The following is a 23,718-nucleotide window of genomic DNA, read 5'->3' on the forward strand; positions in this document are numbered from 1 at the left end:
ATAACCACTGAACCACCGCGGCGGCTCATGTATCTTTGTGTGTGTGTTCCGTAGGGCTGGAAAACTATGCACTTAAATCAATGATGTTAAACAGCCCAACAACTAACTCTGCTGTTCATAATACCTCTGCTCCTTGTTTCTGAATGGCCAACTAGGTTGAGCTGATACTTTGTTTATTTGTTGCAATTTTGCGCACAAAATGAATGTGTTATATTTGGGAAATACAAAGTCTAGGTGGTGCATGTTTTCAAGGTGTGCTATTGTTGTGTAAATAGTTTACTCAAGTGTTTTGTATTTATAACATGCCAGTTGAGAGGTGTGTGCACGTTTTCATGCTATGGTAATGTGCCTAGTAACTGTTTAAAACATTAGCTCTGGTTCTTGTTCCCGAGTAGCTCACATGTGTACTGTTTTTTTTTAGATTTGTTGCAAGTTTCTTTATGAAGTAAATAAATAAATCATATTCGTGAAAATGTAAGCCCTCGTGTTGCATTTTTCAAGCTGTATTGTTGAGTGTATTATAAGTCTGCTTCCTTTTCGAAATTATATTTCTGTCTATTTAAATAAATCAGTCTAATTGTCAGAATAACCATGTCATGGAATCTTGTTGCATCTAAATGATAGGAGCACTGGTAGAGAGCTAATGAATGTAACATTTAAGGATTTATTTAGAGTAAGCGGTCTGGAAAGTATGGAAAAACAGTGTGTTGTGCATTGCAGTCTTGTATTTGTATTCTATAGCAAGCACCGCATTACTGTGTAGCAAGGAGTAATGCTCAATTGCTCATTCTTGTGACCTTAAGCTGCTGTAACCATTCTGGTATGATGATGCCACTGTACACAGTTTAGTCTTTCAAGAGATCACTTTATTGAGCAGCAGCCGTTATTGGTCGCTGAAATATTTCAGTAATTTAGAATGCTGTCTGAATGTTTCTGAAACATGACAGCATTGCAGCAATATTGTAGTAACATTGTCGTGGGAATGTTGCATGTGTGCGAATAAAAAGTTGTATCAACATTAAGAAAATGTTGTAGCAATGTTGCATTAATATTGTCTCCAGAAGTTGCTTTAACATTGACTGAAAGTTGATGTAACATTGGAGCAATATTGTCTCAACGTTGTCTTATGTATGTTGCGTTAACGTGGCAAAAAGAGGACGCTAGCCACGTTAAGGCAATGTTAGAAGGTAACGTTGTGGCCACACTGAGGCAACAAAGCGTGCTACTAGGGGAAGAGCTTGGCAGGAGTAACGCCAGGGCAATTTCCACGAACTATTTTCGCGTCGCGTAGCTAAACGTGCACTGCACTAGCCATTAAAACGCCGTAAATGCATACTTTGTTACCTTTCGGTCCCTGCGCTCATTCGAGTAACGCTGGCGGCGTTCCGCAACGCACCACAAGAGCGCGGGTTCTATTCCTGGCTGCGGAGGCAATCTATCGGGCGGAATGCGGAAACGCCCATGCGGTTGCTCTGCAACTGAGTAATACTTGTTGGGGGGCTAGTTGGTGCATGTTTGCAGAAAATGCTCGTAGCACAGAAACAGACAAAACACATAAAGCTAGACAGGACAGCTAGACAGACAGGTTGCGCCTGTCCTGTCTAGCTTACTGCGTGTTGTCTGTTTCGGCGCTACAACCATTTTCTGGTTGCTCTGCACATTAAAAAAAACTCGGTTGGGCGAAGTGTTCTCCACACGGTGGGCGTCACATCTCCGGATCGGCGCATTACACTGCTCAAGCAATGCCTGAATGTACGCATAGGCTCTCTGGCCCAAATGTGGGAGCATGCGCGCTGCGGTCGACCGCTTATATTTAATAGTCAGTATAGTTAACTATGCTCTTAGCATTCTTGCGGATGAACGAAAAAAACTTTGCAGCGAACTCATTTGGATAACTAGCTTAGAAGGATCGCAGGGCAGCGTACTCGCTGCTGTTTCCCCCTATCCATGAAGTCCCATCAAGTAAAACACGAAGTAGCCTGAAATTATTCCGTGTCGACAGTAGTTTCAATCTACCTGCACATTGCCGAAATTAACAAAGCGCACTTACACGCCGCGGCACTCAACGATCGCGCAACACCTGCATTACGGCTGCCGCAACTCGGCGGCCAGACAAGACCCCATCGCCTGGCGCCATCTGTCCGCATTCGAGAGAAGCGAAAGGAGGAGCGAACACAATCTTGTCGTGCCGCCGGGCGAAGTGTCAGCACCTGAATATATTCTTACACCGCGCATATAGCATACCTCTCTTAGTCAGAGAACAACTAGCGACCGACATTCGAGCCGAGAGTTCACATGTTTCACTCCGACCTTTGTGGATTCAGCGTTTGTAGAGTCAGCGCTCGGAGATGCATCTTAGTTTCATTTCTCAATGCGAAAACTGCGTCGGGTTCGAACGCTCATGATGGCACACTAATGCTTTCGCCTTCACAGCACACAATCATTTCCAAATGCTCGCTGATTTTTTAAGTTCGTGCCCAACACCAGCTATTATCAGGTACAATATGACCCCTAAAAATCCAGACACTTGTGACACACACTTCTGGGACTTCGTGCCCTCGCAGGCTGGGTAGTGTCTTTCCCATCCTCGTCCCGAGGTGCCGCCTCTGCCCTCGTTGGCGTCAAATTGATGTCATCTTTCAACAGAACGGCTCCCAAAAGGAACCACCACATCTCGCCCCTGTGCTTTAGCTTAACTTAGAATACACAGTAAGTAAATCATCATAGCATTAACAATACAAATATTTTTACGCCGCCCATAAAGGACTTTAAATTGTATTTCATCAACGCAGCTCAGTATTCATTTTTCTTGCCTAGGTGAACATTGGCTTGAGTTGTTGCTTTTAATTAGGGTTTAAGCCATGAAGTCTTGCATACTGTTGGTACTTCTTACTGCTTTCCTGCTTTCCTCCTTTTTTACTCCCTCGTTTCATGAGCGCAAATTTTGCTGTTTTTATTTGGTAACTTCGTGTCGACGTTTGCCTTCGAGCATGGATATGCTTTGTTGCTCTGCCTTTATTTTCTTTACTTGCTTCACTGGGCCTCGGGCACCTCTCAAGGTACCCTGGTAGCTTATCATCTGGGGCACATTGCCGCTATTTAATGGTGAAGAATTCAATTATAATACCCTCAGCAACCAGCTTGACCATACAAAATACATTGACACAGTATACTAACGATATCACAGTTTTCTACACTATTTATACACCGCACTATCAATACAGAAATATCTGTGCTCTGTACAGCTCCTGGTGCGAAGCCGGGAGACAACGCTATATCCAGGCAAATCAACAATTCATGTTCAGTGCGCTTTTAAACCTCCGCAAGCTTACTTGATTATTCTTTCCATTGTGAGGTAGATGGCTGTTTTCTCTTTGTACACGCAGTTGTAGTTCCGCATGCGGATGATGATTTCGTTGTCTGCAGGGGAAAAAAAGCGCCTTCTATACACCCTGAGGGAAAACGATGCAGGAAATGCACCAAAGCACGAACTCTTTGACCAAATGTCTCAACAGGAAGCACGGACAGAGAATAGATTTAAGGTCGCTGTAACACATCAGTCCAATCAAGTAGCCGTCAATACATTTACAAAGTATGTTCTCGACAATCTGCTTTTCGAGGAACACTGGCAGGTCAGAGGCCTAAAAACTGAACTTATGCTCGTCTTTAAATAGAGCTGGCAGGACTTAAGTTTCGCCTTTAACAGAGATAAGACAAAAGAACATGCAAAATGCTAATTAGGAAAATTTGAAACGCAATTAGAATTCCCCAAGAAATTTTGGAGAACAGAAACTAGTGCTCATTGTTAGTAATAGATCATTTTTTTCTTTGTGCGCCATCCGCATGGTAGCGCACCAGCATACATACCCTTGCTCTCTATCTAATTTTATATACTAACTACTTAGGTGCCCCGCAGTTTTGTACTAAAAAAGCTTGTATCAGTGCACGCGGGTAGGTAACGGATCGCGCCCATCTCCAGCGTCATCGCGGCAATAATATAAATGGCAGCTACATTTCCCGTTGCCACATTAAAAGGTGCCCACATTAAATTGTGCTCACATTAAATGGTGCCCACATATGTCATTGCGCGAACGACCGACTTAATGAATATGCAAAAAATGTAGAAAGTAATGAGTGTGAGCAACTTGTTGCACAGTGCAGGGCTTGTACCAAATTTACACCAAATTTCCACGATGTGAGGATTTTGGGGAAAGGCAGCCAACAAAAACAGGTTGTGAAACTTTGGAACCCATTTACATAAAAAATACGGGTTCAAACTGTGTCAGAGGCACATCTGTTTGTCTCTATGAGGCTGAGAGGAAATTCCTTTCACGCCTGCGACGATAAGACCTTTTGGATGCATTTCCCGATTGTCTTGTACGCGTTTGCATGCGCAAAGGTTCTGGCAGAGTATATATGTTGATCGCTTTCAGCTAATTAAACAGTTGTGATCGTACGTCTTGGCGTTAGAATGCTTTAATTATGTCTGACAACCAACTAGCCCAGAAGGTAACTATTTTAATGACTTGTTAGTAGCTATCTTTAGTCACGGGGCACAGTAAGATGGGGCACAGTAAGACGGATGTTCTGCGTCGTGAATGATGATGAATTCATTCTAAGCATCCTTTCACTCATACCCCATAAAGCACCCCATTTCCAATTCTTGTACGCAACACAGCGCATGCACGATGAAACATTAATCAACGTTAAAGAGAGCGGACACTGTCGGCACCGAAGCTCAGCGCACAAAGTTGTGTGCTTTGTACCCAAGCGGTGAGGGAAACTTTTTGTAGCCGCTGCATAGTATATCGCTGCACTCTTCGTCGAAACAGTTCCTTATATCAGGTTCTATGTCGCGTTTTCAGAAATTCTCGTAATTCCTGAGTGTAGTGGGACGGAAAGGAAACGACGCAGACAAGCGCTTGTCTGCGTCGTTTCCTTTCCGCTCCTCGTGCATGCATTCACAGTCGAATATTCTGTAGCAGCGGCAAAGGGGCTACGGCAGAAAGGCGACGATTCCCCCTCAGACTGGTATTCAAATTTCTACTGGTGCAATTGATTCATACAAAAATAACCCAGGAGGTATTGGAGGCATACAGGACAGTTCGCTTGGCAAATCCACAACGATATGAAACGATAATATTATGATCTGTACGGTGTCCTACATATGGCTACGCTACAGTAGTATGGCAAGTTATGCTAGTTTGTTGACGTTAATTTTGAAGGAAAAAAACAGCGCGAGCGGAGACATTGGACGAAAAACGAGAAGTACATATTAAGGCGCTCAAGAAGTAGCTACGCTACAATGCAGTTTCCTGTTTGCGTTGTACCTCAGTGTAAAAGCTTTATCTTTGCGGAAATCAATGTTTTTCGCTTAAAAACAGTAATATTGTCAGGAACGCGACCAACAGACTTACTGTGTAGTGGCTCAAGTCGCGGTCACTGCTGCTAAGTGCTGCATCATCCCGATAAAGCCTCCCACCAAATACCTCACTGCAGCCTTTGTGCGGAACAGAACACTAAGGGGAGATCGTCTGCAGTCGAGTGTACCACCTGCCAATGAATGAGTTGTGTTGTGTGTTGTGTTGGGTTTAATGGCGCATAACCAACGAATGAGCGCCGATCTGAAGATTGCAGCTCTCCGCTACGGCGTCCGCGGCTGCTACGCAAGCGCCCCGTGGTAGGATGCTGCGCCCACAAGGAACGCAGTAAAGGTTTTGCAATGGCGCAGCCTTCCTCCTCGCTTGCGACGCAACAATTTTAGTGCGCTAGAACTTGTCGCCTTTACCCGCATTTAGCCGTTGTGTATTTCTCTGAAGCCTGTTCTGTAGCAGGCCGCGCACCCGCCCACCGAGTGGTGGGCAACCTACTCAGGTATATTATGCACTCGGGGCAGGCTGCTCCCCTGCCCACCGTGTCAGGCGGCAGCTCAGTTATTCGTGAGAGGCTGCTCGGGAAGAGCAACCTGGATCATAACCCAACCCAAGAAACTGAAGTTGCACTGACGGTAGCACCTGCCATAGAATCGCAGTGGCGCATCGAATGAGCGCAGCATCACTGCGTCAGGAGTAGTAGGAAGAATCACAGTGATATATGAATGGAGAGAATGACAAACTTCGCATATATGGACCCCTTATCGCTATCCGAACAACTGCCATCCGTGAACACTAGATGTGAACAATGACATAGAAGGGAAACCCGGACAACTACTGCGCCTATCTCGCATTTGGCCGAACTGCGCAAATCAACCTCCATTTTTTTCCATTGAAATTCAAAGGATGCTTTGCTTGTTGCTACTGCAGCCACCAGCTTGTTTCTTCAGAGGAGCACGGTAAAAAGTTTCCCTTCTAAGTTTGCCTCCATTCCCTAACAACAACTAGGAAAAAATGCCCGAAGTCAGTGATGAAAACCTCCGCCTGTGCCCCCCCCCCCCCCTCATCAGGAAAATGACAACTGATAATGAACGGCGTGATTCTGGTGCATGCCCAGACCAATACTCTAAATACGAAAGGAGTAAAAAGGATGCTGTCCTGTAGTGCATTGTCTTTCAAGGGCATGGTACGGTGCCCAAGCCCCCGAGTAGATTTCCATTTCAAAAATACGAAATACCTACAGTTACAAGGGGCCCTCTTCAAAACTTGCGAAGTTCTAGCAGTTATAGAGATTTGAACCGAGGTTTCAATCTCGTTAATTTGCCAACCGCAACACCTCTAGCGCAACGTTTAAAAGCCTTCTCCTCTTACTAACTGCATCAGGTTACTGTGCTTTGCAGTGGGAATATACCTGTGTTGCCTAGAGCAAGCACTACGTATATTTAGTGATCGAAATGTACTCCGCAACTTGGCTTGCCTACCGTGTCCCTAAAAGGGAGTGGTCTAGAGGAGAGCTCAGTTCCTTTTTCCAACCATGTGGAGTTATTCGTGTTCAGAGTGTATGGAAGCAATCCGCGCAGCAGACGTTAGTGGGAAAACTCACGGCACATCATCCTGCCGAAGTTGTCGTCGAAGAGGGTGACCTTAATGCCCGCCCCCTTGACGCAGCAGGTGCGGCCGTCGATGAGGAAGTGGTGGTTCTTGCTGGTCGACGGGAGCACCCGGATGTTCTCCTCGTGCAGGTTGCGGTGCTCGAACTCCAGCTCACGCTCAGCGACCGCCAGGCAGCACGCCACCTGGCCGATGATGCTGATCGCTTGGGCGGGCTTCAGCTGCGTCATGCATTCGGTTCGGTTCACGGGGGTAGAACGCCCCAAAGCGACTCAGGCTATGAGAGACGCCGTAGTGAAGGGCTCACGAAATTTCGACCACCTGGGGTACTATTAACGTGCACTGACATCGCACAGTAGACGGGCCTCTAGAACTTCGCATCTATCTAATTGGGACCGCCGCGGCCAGGGTCGAACCCGCCCGCGTATTTCGGGTCAGTAGCCGAGTGCGATAACCATTGAGCCACCGCGGCGACACTTAATGCACCGATCCAAGGTTATTTTATGTGAGCTGAGAGTTTTGGTTCCGGAAAGAACACACATTCTGGTATGAAATAAAGCGACGTGATTTTCGGGTGACTGCCAGTCTGCTAAAAACGAAGTAATCATGCAAATTAAACATCGCTTATATAGCTGCTGCCCTCAACATACCGCACTCCTTAATTTCCGCCGCCTACGTACGCAATGTCTGATGTTGGTTCGTTCTGGATTATGCAGAGGCATTGAATCTAATGGACGTCCAGCACACGAGGAAATGTTGCTTCAGATTCTTTTTGGCAAACCCATTATGACTGCCTCTATGGATACATTACTTGGAAAGCACAGTTGCTTGAGGATAAAATATTAGGTTTAGCGCAGCGCGACACCAGTGTAGAAGCGAATTTATCAGGTCGTACAATATTAAAAAGAAGAATTCAGTAATCTAAATGCATCTGTACCTTAGCTTGAAAATGACAAGTCCTACAAGCTCAAAAAGATTCATATTTGAAAAAGAGAAGCCGGAGAAATAACTTTATTTTTATGGTTCAGAAGGTAACGACAAAAAGACTCCAATCAGTCTTCATAGTATGCATGGAATAAATGCAAATATAAATCATAAATGCAAATGCATGCGCGTAACCCGTAACCAGCAAACGAGCCCAGATTATTTTATTAACGACACTCAGCTGAATCCAGTCTCGTCTTACAAGTATCTTGGCGTTAATGTTTGTTCTAACCTTTCTTGGAAAGCTCATATCAGGTTCATTACTTCAAAGGCTAACCGCATGCTAGGGTACGTCCGCAGGAATTTTTCATCCTCTCCACCTTCATTGAAAATGCTACTGTATACTACACTCATTCGTCCGCAACTAGAGTACGCATGTTCAATTTGGGATCCTGACACCATCACATTAACAAATGAACTCGAGGCCGTGCAGAATCGAAGCGTCCGTTTCATCGTTGGAAAGTATCATCGCACTGCCAGTGTAACAAAAATGAAATCTAATCTTAAACTTCCCTTACTCTCCACTCGCCGTGAGCTTTCACGCATTTGCCTCTTCCATAAAATTTACTATCACAATCCTTGCCTGAAAGCCATCTGTGTAAAGGCACCATCTTTCATCTCGCCTCGCATAGACCACAATCAAAAAGTAGCTGTTCCACACTGCCGCACAGTGACCTGCTCTAATTCCTTCCTCCCTAAAACATGTCGTGACTGGAATAATCTTTCACCCACAGCCACCTGTGTTAGCGGCACTGCGCGTTTTAAAAGCAAATTACTCGCACTGTTAGAATCAGGCCAATTGTGATATGTTGTTTACTCGTATATAGACTATATAAGGTTTCTTTTTTGTAATACTTTTATTTTTTTTTACTCCTGCACTTTTGTTCTCAATGTTTTCGTCCTCTGTCTCTAGGATCTTTCAATATTGTTCGTATATATAGCCCTGTTTTTGATCTATGTATTGTTTTCTTCACTGTCCCACCCCCTCTGTAATGCGAAAGCCCTGAGGGTAAAATAAATGAAATGAAATGAAACAAGGGAAGAACTCTTCCAAGAGACACTGGAATTTGAAATTATTAGCGTGGAAAGGTGCCACAGATTTAGAAATACAAAAGAGGACAGAGACGCTCTATAATTATAAGTTCGAGGACTAACAAGAAAAAAATTACTGTATTAAAGGCATGCCATAAGCTGAAAGGGACTGAATATTCTGAGGTAGGAAGCTTTTCCAGTTGAATTCGTGAAGTTAGAAAAAAGCTGTGACGAAGCTGTTTGCAGGAGAAGGGAAAGGGCGCTAAAGTCAAACTGATATTTGATAAACTAGTTGTTGATGGTGCCATGTTTGAAAACGACGAAGAGAAGGATAAAAGCGCTAGTCCTGTGTGGTCCTCTCTTGTGTTCGTCTTGGTTGCGCTACTGTTCCTTCTTACAACATGCACCATCTAGCCCAACAAAAAGTTCTTCTAAGCGCTATAGTATTGCTAAAAAGAATGACTGTCCAAATGAAGCGACGAATAAAAATGTTCACACTGTTAAATGCCAACTGTCGAAGCATTGCCGACAAAGTAACGCAACTTGAGGGTCTGCTTTTTACACATGACAGAAATCACTGTACCCACTGAAACTTGAATAAACAGTAAAATATTTGATAGCGAATTCCTGCTACAAAATTACAGTGTTAAGACTGAAAACTCTTCAGAATTGATAATATTGACAATGTGGAAGGCATTTTTTTTAATTTTACAAGAATAATGTTCGTTATGTTCTCGCAGCCAAATAATAGGCTAATTCTGATAGGTGATCTTAATTTACCCAACATGGACTGGACTACCTCTTTGTGATCTACCAACCTTACTGAACAAACTGTGCTTGATATTTTCATTCAAGTTGACCTGTTACAGGTAGTTAAATACTTTACTAGAGTTCACAAAGCTCAGGTTGAATTGTTGATTCATATTTTCTAAATAGTACAGTAAGAAAGAGTACAATGCAGTGTAACACTCGGAATTTCTAATCACCAATCAGTCACACTGACCTTAATGCATGCAAACTTTGTCCTCAGAGATACTGTTATTGTGCTTTTCTAATTTCTCACACGCGCACGATGAATCCGATTCATATGCTAGAACGTCATTACAATACCTTTAGAAATTTAAATGCAATTTGAATGACCTGCGGCTCTTGCTAAAGAATATTGTTCTTGCGTGCATCGAACACTTTGTTCTGGGAATTACAAAATAGTCTCCAAGATGTAAGTTGTGAATTACACAAGTTACGTTACACTCACAATGCAAACTAAAAAAAAATGAAGAAAAGATGAGTAGGAAGTTGTTCTCCAACAAACAAGTGCTGGCCTCCTTGAGGATAACGACTTCGCATAATGCCTTCCTGTCCATGCTCGATTTCTCTAGCAGGCAGACTGGATTCTGTTCGGTCATGCTATTGCTATGTTCAAAAGTGTAACAACCAGATTTGGATGAAAGTAGCTGTTGCAGACCGCAAGTTCACGGGTTGCCTGCGAACAGATCGCCTGCGAACAGATCGCCTACGTTCTTGAGAATAGACGAAGTGAACGATACACCTTTGAGTGTTGCGCCAAAAACAAGCATTACAAAAAAAATCCGGCACGCTTAAACGACGAAAGAGCACGTACAGCAATGACACAGCTTTCTTGTAGAGAGCGCGTCACTTTTTGTTAACGTCTTTTTTTTTGTCTTACGAAAAGATTTTCGAAATTAAAATTTTCTGCATAAAAAACTGTCCTTTCTAGTGCTGTGGTGACTAGCCGAGGACAAACCATCTCCAGAACAGTGGGAACATTAAATCATGCACTTAGCAGAGGCAACACCCGCGTAAAAAACACGCTTCGCGGCTACCCTTCGCTGTTTGCACCTAGCGTAGCGGAAGTGACAGTAGACGCTTTTAGCACAGCTGAGACGTATTGGCACAGACGTATACCGTTTTACAGGATGTCTCCTGCGCACGCGCAGTAGAATGGGTGGGGCCAGGCGGGGTCACTTCGCGTGCACTGGCAACCTCCGGTAGACCGGTATCCGCATATGCTAATACGTCTCAGCTATGCGAAATGCCTCGAGTAACACATAGCTATCCTGCCAACCTGCCCACTGCCTCGTTAACTGTCACGTCACAGGCGATCGAGACTTCAACTGTCGCGGCGATCGTTGAGCTATGCGTTGAAAAATAATGCACTGCTTGGTAGCAGTATGATTCGGCTCTAATTACCTTGGACTGCAGTATGCTGGGCCCACAGTAGTCGGCCTCCACCACCAAATATCGCTGGTCTTTCGGCCGCGTATCTGCAGGGAGATGCATCACTTGTCACAAGAAGGATGTAGATTTAAGTACGTAGTTTTCCAGCGCCACGGCACAAGGCCACAGAAGAGAAGAAGAAGGATGAACACAGCGCTGACTGATAATTGTTTAGTTGATGATACAGACACAGCTTAAATACCCTAAGACCAGCGCAGGCGCACACCGTGGAAGAAAAAAAAAAGCAACCACCCACTAAAAAAGACCATATCAAACCTTGATCCCAAAAACCGCGAAAAAAAACGTCTTTTCTGCGTTAATCAATACAACTGTGGTATCGCTAACGCAGTGTGGGCCAGCGTTTTTAACATAATACACCTCTATCGTTTCACGTGCAGTTTTCAATCTGCTTCTGATCAAAATCCTCACACTAGAAAATCTCTGTTCTGCAAGTGCTGCACCGCTCGACAAGTTTGATACCCTCCCCACTCATCAAATCTCTTGCGTGCTCCTTGAGCCGATCGTTCACGCAACGCCCGGTCTGCCCGATGTGCGGCCTGCCACACGCCAAGGGCATTTCGTGCACCACGCCAGTGGCGCACTCCACAAAACCGTTCCCATGCCTCTTTTTACAGCCCGCTTTTTTGTTCTCACCGATGATGCATCGGCCTAACTGGCCAAGCTTCCGAGGGACCGAAAAAACTAACGGCACGTTGTGCCGGTCTGCAACCTTTTTGAGGCCATGGGCGATACTGTGAATGTAGGGCATCAGTTCAGGCCTTACTTCATCTTGAAGCGGGCATACTGCCGCCTTGTCAGCTCCAGGCTTATCTTTTTCAGGAGCGTTTCCGCAACAGACATAACAACCGACCCAGGAGCTGACAAGGAGGCAATACGCTCTCCGCAGGATGATGCAATGCCTGAAGTAATGGCTCACATACAGAGTACCTCCCATGGCCTCTAAAAGGCGGCGAACCGGCACAACGTGCCGTTGGTTTTTTCGCCCCCTTGAAAGCTTGGCCAGTTAGGCCGACGCATCACCGTTGAGAACAAAAAAACCGGGCTGTAGAAAGAGGCATGGGAACCGTTTCGTGGAATGAGCCCCTGGGGTGGTGTACGAAATCTCCTTGACGTGTGGCAGGTCGCACATCGGGCATACCGGGCGTTGCGTCAACGACCGGCTCAGGGAGCACGCAAGAGAGTCGTAGAATGGGGAGGGTGCCAAACTTTACGAGCAGTGACGCACTTGCAAGGACTGTACAACGAGGTTTCGAAGTGTGAGGGTTCTTAACAGAAGCAGATTGAAAAATACACGTGAAACGACAGAGTCGTGTTATATTAATAATCTGGCCGACAGTGCGATAGCCATACCTCAGTGGTACTGCTTAACGCAGAAAAGACGTTTCTTTTACGATTTTGCGATAAAGGTGTGATGTGGTCTTTTTTGGTGGTTGTTAATTTTTTTTTTGTGAGCCTGCACTGGTCTGAGGGTATTTAAGCTGTTTCTGTGTCGCTAAATGAACAGTACTTCTCCTTCCCTTCTTTGGCCTTGTGCTGTTGAGCTGGAAAACTAAGAACTTAAATCTGCAATACCAACTAACCCGACAGCTAACGCTACTGAAGGGTCTAGAAGGTTTGGTTGTTTAAATGTGTCCGGTTTTTTGCACGTTCGCTTGGCTAAAGTATGATAGAAATAATTCAACGCGATTCAGAACTGAAATAGATCTGACAGTTACAATATAATCAAACTACTTGCTTGAACAGGTGTTTGGGGGAGCCCCCACTAATTTTTAAAAAATTGACTCTTTCAGGTATAAAGATCGCTTGTGCGGCACACTAATATCACCGTTGTTGGACGTCAGAAAAAAAACTGAATCATGTTAGCTATTGTGCGACATCATGCGGCTGTTGAGGCCGGCCGAGTCTCCATATACTCCAGTTGACTGTAGGACTACCTTAACAAAATGGCGGTCCTCTACGACTTATTTCTGCCAGCCGCCATTTTAGAGCGCAGCTCTTTGGCGTCCGTTCCTGGGTTTCGCGTCGTCGTCGGCGTCGGCCTCGTAACCAGCTCCGCCCCCCTTTCATCCCCCCAGCGCTATCGGCGTCAGCGGCATCAGTCAGTCGCTGCTATCTCTTCCCTCCTCCCTTTATCGTGTTGTCCGCTTGCTGCGCGCGCTTCTGCCCCCATCGTTTGCCGCTGGGTGTACACGCCGCCCCCCTCCCCCCTCTTCCTGCGAGTCTCCGGTTGTCAAAGCGCCGGCTCGAACTTAGTTCCTTTCTTCGCTCCTCCTCCAATGCAACCCCTGTGCGGTGGCAATCAGAGAGCCAGATCGGTGGCGGCGGATCTGTATATGTGCACCGCCCGAGCCGAAATTCCGAATACGTGTGAAAAATAAAAAAAAAATTCTGTGATAGCGCATACATGTGTTGCTCGATTTCTTTGCCTCAATCTATCGAAAAGGTGAAACAGCTTATTTGCTGCGCTCAAATTTCGCATTAGGAAGTAACGTAATCGTCGGTAATTTTTTATTTCAGCATCAGCCATCAAGCGAATTTATATCGCGCAGGAAGCCATGGGTGTCGCTTGCAACTACAAGTGAAGGACAACCACAAGAAAGGAAAACGGAACGAAGCGTGACAAAATGCGGTCCGAGATCACACAGTGAGGAGAGTACAGAACCTGGTACCATCTGCGGCAACTCTACAATCCTGAGTATTCAAAGAAAGCTTTCGTAGCTACGATCAAGCACCGGAAGATAACCCAGGGCATGAAAAATTTACGTTTTCGTGCATCCCATACGCTGCTTCGGGTGTTCGCTAATACGCAGGTTTTGTCCCCTCTTCGCTGAAATGCAAAGCAAGCGCCGATGGACCACTGAATACGTATGTCTTTGTGGCTTCAAATAGTGGCATTAGAACTAATAGGAAGAATTTTTTTACACCTAAGTCCCAAAAGCCACCCTAGACTGCGAAAAATAATTTTCCCCGTCCCTCGGAACTAAGACTACGACGAGTTTCGCTTCCTTAAGAAACACTGCTCCAGGCAGACAATTTAAAACCTCCGAGCACGGTTTCCCCCTCTTCCACAAAAGTCAGCTGTATCGCCAAAAGACTGCAAAATACAAGTCTCCCCTAGCTTCCGTAAAACAAGCTACAACAAAAGATCCTCGTAGATAGTCTCAAGACGACTCACCAGGGTGCGGCTGATAGCAGCGCGGATGGGACCGGGCAAATATATCGTATGCTTTGGAAAAGTTTTCCGGCAGCATGTCTTGTACGAACACAATTCTGGACAGACAAGACAAAACGAAAAAAAAAGATTAGGCCTGTCATGCTGTCTCTAGGAAGCTGCGCCACCAAAAAATTTGTTCACCAAAGAGTTCTCACCTGCGTATTAACCGGAATCCAAAACATTTGTTGTTGAGGCCACCGTGGAGGTCACTAAGCTTTCTGTAACGTGAATAAAAGGGATCCAAATAAACGATCGACATTTAAAACAATGCTGACAGAATGCAACTACAGCCATAAGAGCGAAATTCTAACCACTAAATGGGTGCTGCTAGGAACAGCACCAGCAAAAAGTTTAAAAACTGTGGTTTGATTGTAGCTTTCCAGTTACATATCTGTAATTTAGTTTCATGGTCCCGGAAGTGCATTGAATGGCTATGAAAATCAGTGAAGTCTCCGAGAGACGCAGCCTTCACGATTGCATTCCAGTGACTTGCTGTGACGCTAGCACATAAGCCGCTTACACTTCTTGCGCCCTCTGGTGGATCATTCCACTCCCCGATCGAAGCGGCAGTAGTCTGCTGCAAGACTAAACCGGTTCTGTATCTGCGGTAACAGTTCCGAGTGAAAAATATGATCGTCCACGCTCTGTTTTGGGCCCCTCCATCAGAGGCGTAGTGTTGTGTTGTGTTGGGTTTAGTGGCGCATAAGCATCTAAGGCTACCATGCGTCAAAGGCAAGCTATAGAAAATTGTTTTATGCAGGATGTCATTACGGAAGTGTAAAACAACGATGATGTAAAGGGCCTAGAAAGTTATTTCGTACCACCTAGTGAAGATAAGAGACAAACATGTTTGAAATGGCTCATGGCAAAAGCTTTAAAGAAGGTCAGGTACTCTCAGCGACCATCCGTGGCTGGGCAAGGATCTCGAGGCTCCCAACCGCACCACCAGAAGCAACACCATTAATAATCAGTTTATATACCACCAGGCAACCGGACCTTTAAGATCAAGCTCATTTCCTCCTTTCATCTTTAGTAAGGAAACCAGAACATTATTTTCTGTTCAAAGCAACAATGGGAAAATAGACGAAACGCCGAAACGCTACAAGTGATCAGCATGGAGAAGCATGAGGCCGTTGGCGAAGTGAGCAAGCCGGGCCCAATGTGGATGACAAGCATGGTGCTTTCGAAGTGTACCAGCAAGAAATGGACACTAAAGCCTCCGTGAACGTGTGTGCCTGTTTCCACAATTTGCGTTGTGCTATATTTTTCGTGGTTGTGCGATTTATTTTATGAGACTGCGTTGCGACTCACTCGAACCAACGCGAATAACAAGCCACCTTCAGCAATCGCATCATTCCAACACCGTCCATCGCGTAGATGGAATAAAATACGTATGCTTACAAGCAGTGTAAAACAATAATTGAAGAAAGCTGTTGTTTGCGGAGAGAAGAACAGCGATTTGTAACCAGCTGTCGGAGTTACAGAATACGACCCCAGGATTGCTGCAAGATTGAGTCCTGGCAGAAGCGTTCGGCAGATCTAGCTAGAGGTAGCATGTGGTATGTTGGGTTTAAAGGGAAACTGCATACGTTTTAGAAATCAACAAGCTTACGAGGGTCGAATGTTTGAAACTTGCAGGTAAAGCATGCGAAGCCTTATACTGTGCGATGCCAGTGCACGTTAAAGATCCCCAGGTGGTCGAAATTTCCGGAGCCCTCCACTACGGCGTCTCTCATAGCCTTAGTCGCTCTGGGACATTAAACCCCAATAAAACAAACCAAGCCTTTTTTCACTAGCACTTGAAATAGTGAAGTAATCGCTGATTAAAATACAGAAGCCCTTCAAGCTTCTCCACAGTGCACAACGCCAAGAAGGGGGTGCATGATGCCGTCATCGAAGGTATCGGTACATTTACAACGCACAAATTCCTACTTTGAAGGAAAAAAACCAATGCCACCGAATGCGAACCCTGCTGAGAGTTGTTTGGCAGCGTCTAACGCGTCAGGGCAAGGTGCGGCTGGCGACAGCGGTAATTTGAAATAATACCTTCCGTGACGTCACGCTGAGTTTTTCTGGAGTCCGCCGGTGCATTGAGGAGGAGCGCAAAATTCCATCGTCGGTTACGCCACTATTTTAAATCTAGTGCAAAAAAACTTCGCAAGCTTTACCTACAGCCTACATAGATTTGAATCCTTGAAGATCGCGAAATTCTAAAAAAAAAAAGTGCTGCAGTTGCCTTTTAATGTGACATGTCTGCTATGAAGAATGCGCAGTTGGTGGAACCGGATTATTTTCTACACCCTGGGGTTTTTAGCATGCCGTAACATGGCTATTTCTCTTAATTAGACTGTGTACTGTATGCAGCCATGGTTATCATCATCATCAGCCTGACTATGCCCACTGCAGGGCAAAGGCGTCTCCCATACCTCTCCAAGTAACCTTCTCCTGTGCCAGCTGCGGCCACCTTATCCCCGTAAACTTAATGTCATCCGCCCACCTAATTTTCTGCCCTCCACTGCTTCGCTTCCCTTCCATTAGAATCTAGTGTGTTACCCTTGAGGACCATCGATTACCTTGCCTTCCCATAACGAGCCCTGCCCAAGCCCATTTTTTCCTCTTGATTTCAACTAGGATGTCATTAACCGTTGTTTGACCCCTGACCAACTCTGCCCTCTTCCAGTCTCTTAAAGCTACATCTATTATTTCCCCTTCCACTGCTGGGTGCGCTGTCCTTAAGTTGAACCCTCTTTGTTAGCCTACACATTTCTTCCTCGCAGGTGAGTACCGGTAAGATACGGATGTTGTATGCTTTTCTCTTGAGGGATATTGGTAAACTGCCATTTGTGATCTCAGAGAAGCTGCCGAAAGCCCTTCACCCAATTCTTACTCTTCTAGTTATTTCGCTCTCGTGAACGGCATCTGCGATCGCTACCTGTCCAAGTAGAGGCATTTCCTAACCACTTCCTGCAACTCGCTATCAATTGTGCACTACTTTTCTCTTGCGAGTCTGTTAATATTACTTTTAATTTTCGCATATTATTTTTTAGACCAACAGTATTACTCTGCCTGCAACTCATTGATCATCTTTTGCATTTCATCTCCTGCGTGACTTATCAAGGCATTTTGTGATCAGCGAATCGCTTTTTATTAAGGTATTCTTCATTAACTGTTATCCTCAACTGTTCCCAATCCAAGCCTCGGAACAGCTCCTGTAAGCAAGCGGTGAATAACATTGGCGAGATATCGTGTCTGCCTGTCTGACACCCTTCATTATTCAAATTTTATTGCTGGCTTTATGAACAACAATGGTAGCTATGAATCCGTTATAGATATCTTCAAGTATTTTTACATGCTCTACACTCGCGTATCTTTTTGCGCTGGGTACGTCTGGAGCTTTAACATCGTTCACTACATGGGCCTTGTTGCATTTCCCCTCAATTTACATGCGGCCCCTGCGACCGGGGTTTAATCCCGCGACGTTGAAATCAGCAACAGAAGGTCAAAGTCTCTGAGCCACCTCGGCGGTTAGCTACAAGATGTTATCAGGACGCTGCCATAATGAGCACCGAAGCGAACCACTGCATTATCCGTTATTTCGAAACACCGATGAGTGGCTGCCGTGGTTCTACCACTATTTCAGCGAGTGGGTGCTTCGTACTTGCAGCTGAAGACGCTGGAGTACACTCTGGAGGCCGAGTGAGTGTCGATGACAAACAGCTGCACCACCGTGTCACCGGGCCCCGCTGCCTTGTTGCCTGTGTCCACGATGTACGTCTCCGAGTCGACCGTCTCCTCTATCTTGTTCAACTTGCTGCCTTGGAACCTGAGTGTCACCAAAGGATGTCAGCTTGGTAGCGGAGCACCCATAGCACAGTGCACTTATACAATACCACAGGCTGTCGAACTTAAGGTCTGAATTGGCTTCGGTACAAGTACCTCAAATATCGAAAAATTTCACAGACGATTACGGCAGTCGGTAATGCGAGATTTGAGCGCAGCTCTTCATATGACATCTGTCACCACTGGCAGGTACCGTTTTACGATGCTAGCCACCATCCAGGATCATCCCGTAGCAGCCACCTTCAAGGTGGCGTTTCGCATTCTACTAGGACAATCAGTTACGCCGAAAACGCCGAAGCGGAATGCAGGTATGGGTGCCTAACAGCTGCGCTTTAAAATACAATTGCGAATTTTCTGCGAATGAAGGTGCCGAAAGCTGGTTCTTAGTTTTTCGTTTAACCTTCGGGCCCCTTCATTTGCACTGGTTTACCTATGTCAGAATGGACCCACTAGCACTGCAAAAAGGCCTACTCAAATAACTTTCCGTAACGACAAATATTTTTGAAGTAACCATAGGATTTCTTGTAGCATTCTGCTGTCAGACGGCCATAACCACCCAAGTACAGAAAAATACTACAGTACTACGCAGAAGCGCTACCTCGCTACAAATAAATCAGTCGTTACGAAAGAAAGACAAAATTCTGGCATGTTGTCAGCTCGATTCTATTGGGGGTTTTGTTCGGTTGCGATGCGGTTCGCTTAGCACGCCTTTCACTTGTACACAGCACAACGCAGTAAGCAATGCAGCTGCAATAATATTCTTCTATTTAGTACAACACGATGCGTTCATTGCCACTCTGCTTGGTGCGCAAAGTGACCCCAAGGTAGAACTACTTGTGCATTAGAGAAAAAAAAGTACTAATAGAGCTGTCTTGCTTAGAGCAGGGCAGTAGAAACAGTGAAAAGAACGCGCAACCACGTAAATACCACTAAGCACAAATCTTTTTTACAGGACATCAGAAAAATATACCCATATTTTACTCTAACAAACTGAGAAATATACAATCTTATTTTATTCTAACAACATACCGCCCTCTTGAGAAAACACGGCGCCCTCATCCTAAGTGCTCTAATTTCATTTGTAATAGCAGATGCGTTGCACATTCCGAAATATTCTTCACCATTTACCCGCCTCGGTGGCTCAGTGTTAAGGCGCCCGTCTACCGAGCTGGAGTACCCGTGTTTGAGCCTGACCGCGGCGGCCGCGTTTCGATGGAGAACTCATACACATTCGGGAGGCCCAGCGCAGTCTTAGGGCTCGCTGGCTCCGCCAAAAACACAATCGACCCCTCAAGCTCCGTCTCGTTCGCCTCGAGCGAGAGATCGAAGCTTACTCCGTGAAACTGTCAGGAGCAATGGCATCAAAATTGCGACCCAACTCACACCAAATCCACATCTCACAAGAACCTCACCCGTGTCATACACGCTTTTCAGGGAACAAATGAGGAACTCCTCGCTACCCTGAAAGACAAATACATCAATACTTCCACTGAAATTCCCATCCCTTCAGGATACACGGGTGCTCAGAACACCAACATGGACGCCGACATCACGGCAGGAGAAGTCCGCGCCGCCCTCAACCAGATTGAAACCACCGCGGCCGCTGGCGACGACCACATAACCAACAAGTTGCTTCGTAACCTCGAAGATCAGTCCGTCGAGGTACTCACGGACCTCTTCAACCAACACTGGCATGAGGGTCGCCTTCCAGACACTTGGAAGCATGCCAAAGTGATTTTCATACCTAAGCCAGGCAAACGACTCGAGCTGGGCAACCTTCGGCCCATCTTGCTCACGTCCTGCCTGGGAAAGGTCATGGAACACGTCATACTCAATAGACTTCACACTCACGTAGACCAAGAGGACCTTTTTCCCCCCACTATGATCGGCTTAAAATCCAACACGACATCCTCGATTCGAGACCCATCCGAGCTACACGAACCATCCTAAGCCTAGATGTCAGCAAGGGTTTCGACAACGGGTCACATGCTTCCATCCTGGCAGACCTCTCACAAATGAATGTAGGCACTCGCACTTACAACTACATCGCCGAATTTCTTCATAACCGTACAGCAGAACTTCACATTGCAAACCTCCACAGCGAGAAAATCACACTAGGCACCCGAGGAACACCACAAGGAGCAGTCCTATCTCCGTTCCTTTTCAACACTACAATGAGAGGCCTCCCTCCGCTCCTGGAAGAGATACCTCACATTAAACACTCAATATATGCCGATGACATTACCCTGTGGACCAACTGTGGCTCTGACGGAGAAATCCAAAACTCCCTCCAAACAGCAATCGATAAAGTGCACTCCTTTGTACAGGCGAACGGGCTCACATGCTCCTCGACGAAGTCCGAATTACTAGTCATCAGGGACAGACGAGCTCGCATGCTCGTCCCCGACCCGCAAGAACCTATTGTGCTTCAAGTCGACACACATCCCATACCTCCGGTCCGCACCATCCGCGTTCTGGGTATGTTGATACAGAACAACACGCAAAACTCGGAAACCATTCAGCGCCGCCGCACCACAGCCAATCAGATCAACGGCCTTATCCGCCGCATCAGCACCCGCCGCAGAGATATGAAGGAGGATGACCTCTGTCGGCTCACGCAAGCTTTCCTCATTAGCAGGATAGTCTACTCCTACCCCTACTATCACCTCCGCCGGAAGGACGAGGAAGCTATTAACAGCATTATACGTTCAGCGTACAAAGCGGCACTGGGGCTACCTCAGTACGCCAGCACACAGCACCTCCTCCAACTCGGCATCTACAACACGCTCACAGAACTCATAGAGGCACATAAGACCGCCCAAATCCACCGCCTCTCCCGCACTAAACACGGGCGGCTCATACTTGACCGTCTCAACATCAACCCCATAGGCGACGTCCACCCCACGACGCCCAATCCGATAGTGTCTATAGCCGCCTAGTTATAAAACCAATCCCCAAAAACATGCTACCTGGCAGCCATGATACGCGCCGTCAGCTGAAAGCCCAAGCACTAGATGCCACATACCTTGCCGACGAACACGCAATATACGTAGATGCTGCACGGCAAAGTGCAAACACATACGTGGCTTGCGCAACCACGCCACAGTCTACTCTCGTCACCGCCGCCACAGTACTAGCTCACTCTCCGACAGCGGCAGAAGAAACCGCCATCCCGCTGGCCATCGCTGACCCACGTACGCGCACATTCCTCAGCGACTCCAAAAGAGCAATACAAAATTACTCGGCAGGTTTTATCTGCCACCCCGCTGCACGCATCCTTCGCGGCTGCACTCCCGACCATAAGATCAACCTGGTCTGGGTACCCGCCCACGCGGGAAACTCTGGAAACGAAGGGGTCGACCGACTAGCCCGAGGACTAACCAACCGGGCGGCCGGACTAACCAACCGGGCGGCCGGCCCCACGGACCCAGACGCTCTTGCCGAGGCTCCCCAGACCTTTGCCGAAATTACCAACCTCTACAGAGAGATGAGACGCCAGTTCCCGCCTCCACACCCCGACTTGAATCGAGCGCAAGCCACCTTGCTCCGCAGGTTGCAAACACACTCTATCCTTAGCCATTCTAGACTTTCACTCATCACAGACGGGGAATACGACCCCGTCTGCCAAAATTGTTACCAGGGAGAAATCGCCACCCAGGCTCACATTTTCTGAGGTTGCGCGGGAAATCCGCCCCCTCGAACCTTACTGCCAGCTCCCTCCGAAGACGGATGGAACCAACTCCTCAAAAGGCCAGACAAGAGCATCCAACTGGCACTCATTTCGTGGGCCCAGGAAGTCGCCCCCACCTGGGGGCCACACCAAGCACACCTGCCCTAAATCCCGCCAATCTATGGCAATAAAGTTGTTTCTCTCTCTCGCAAGAGGCTCCCGTGTGCTGTGCGATGTCAGTGCACGTTAATAATCCCCGGGTGGTCGAAATTATTCCGGAGACCTCCACTAAGGCACCTCTTTCTCTCTTCCTTCTTACACTCCTACCTTCCTCCTTTCCCTTCCGGCGTGGTTCAGGCGTCCGCCGAGATATGTGAGACAGATACTGCGCCATTTCCTTTCCTAAAAAACCAATTTACCAGTTACAAACTACCACGCCCTCGCCACACCCTGCTCCGTAGGATCCTCCCGTTGGGGATTTCTCCGCTTTCCCCATAACCACATCCTTTCACTCTTTCAACTAGGCCTGCACAATACGATAGGGGAGCTTATTGAGGCCCACCGACAGACACAATACATACGTCTCGCGAGAACCACCACCGGGAGACACATCCTACACACCCTCGGTATACGCCTACCAGTTACCGATCCCACACAGCTCCAAGTCCCCCGCCTCATTCACCGCGATTTATTTATTAAACCTCCCCCCCAAAAACATGCATCCCACCTACCACGAACCCCGCCGCAGAGCTCGCGCACGGGCACTCCACAAATACTATGGCACGGAACCGTATGCCGTTTGGGTGGATGCCGCATGCACGGGCGAGGACGCGGTTGTCGCCATCACGAACCCCTCCCTCCAACCCATTGCCACACTTCACATAACCCCTACTGCCACTTCGGAGGAGGCCGAAGAGGCCGCCATTGCCCTGGCCATCACCCGCACGGAGGCGCGATATATACTGTCAGATTCCAAAACTGCCATACTAAATTTTGCTCGCGGGAGAGTTCATGTCCCTGCATTTCGCATACTGGACTCCCTCGCCGCGCACCCGCCCCGCCATGTGGAGCTGATATGGGTGCCTGCCCACTCCGGGAATCCCGGAAACGAGGCCGCCAACGCTTTAGCCCGAGCTTCTCTCAACCGGGCACCGGCGGCCTCCGACCTGGGGTTCTCGCGGGAGCGCATGCACTCATTCAGTGAAATGACGCAGGCCTACAAAGCCGAGCGTCGGCTCTACCCCCCACCTCATCCTTCCCTCGACAATTACCATCAGACACTTTGGAGGCGGCTCCAAACACGCACTTTGCCCTCCCCTTATATACGCTCGCGATATCACCCAGTCCACACGAACCCTTCCTGTACCCTCTGCCACCACCCCAAAGCCACCCTCGACCATATTCTTTTCCTCTGCCCGGCGGATCCTCCCCCGTGGGGCCTGGAGCACCTTACCTCATGGGAGGCTTGGGAGACCCTACTGCGCTCCGAGGACCCGGCCAAGCAAGCCATCGCCACCGGCCGGGCTGCCAGCGTCATGAGCCTCCGGGACATGAACGTTTGAGTGCAGTGGGGCCGTGCGGGGGCCCAAGGACCGACGTGTCCAAAACTCCCTTGTTACAAATAAAGCTTTCATCATCATCATAAAGTTTTCATCATCATCATCATCATGGTAACCCCGACAGGATGGTTCCGGCGGTGAACACTCTCTGGTTACGCATTACTCCACTCTCGCTAT

At 47.1% G+C, this 23,718-nt stretch overlaps 1 protein-coding gene across 2 annotated transcripts in view; it reads right to left on the minus strand.

Moving 5' to 3' along the window:
- The window catches only part of LOC149327457 (uncharacterized), a 104,651-nt gene that overhangs the window by 14,459 nt on the left and 66,474 nt on the right, over positions 1–23,718 (minus strand). For both annotated transcript variants that reach the window (XM_089565078.1, XM_089565079.1), the window contains 6 exons: positions 18,131–18,295; positions 14,628–14,690; positions 14,434–14,528; positions 11,211–11,284; positions 6,976–7,204; positions 3,333–3,420 (listed from right to left, as the gene is read on the minus strand). In XM_089565078.1, coding sequence (XP_089421204.1) covers positions 3,333–3,420; positions 6,976–7,204; positions 11,211–11,284; positions 14,434–14,528; positions 14,628–14,690; positions 18,131–18,295 — 714 coding nt within the window. The remainder of the gene's footprint in view (positions 1–3,332; positions 3,421–6,975; positions 7,205–11,210; positions 11,285–14,433; positions 14,529–14,627; positions 14,691–18,130; positions 18,296–23,718) is intronic.

The sequence above is a fragment of the Amblyomma mixtum genome, chromosome 10, assembly GCF_055824585.1.
Source record: "Amblyomma mixtum isolate Tamu chromosome 10, ASM5582458v1, whole genome shotgun sequence".
Classification (NCBI taxonomy): Eukaryota; Metazoa; Arthropoda; class Arachnida; order Ixodida; family Ixodidae; genus Amblyomma; species Amblyomma mixtum.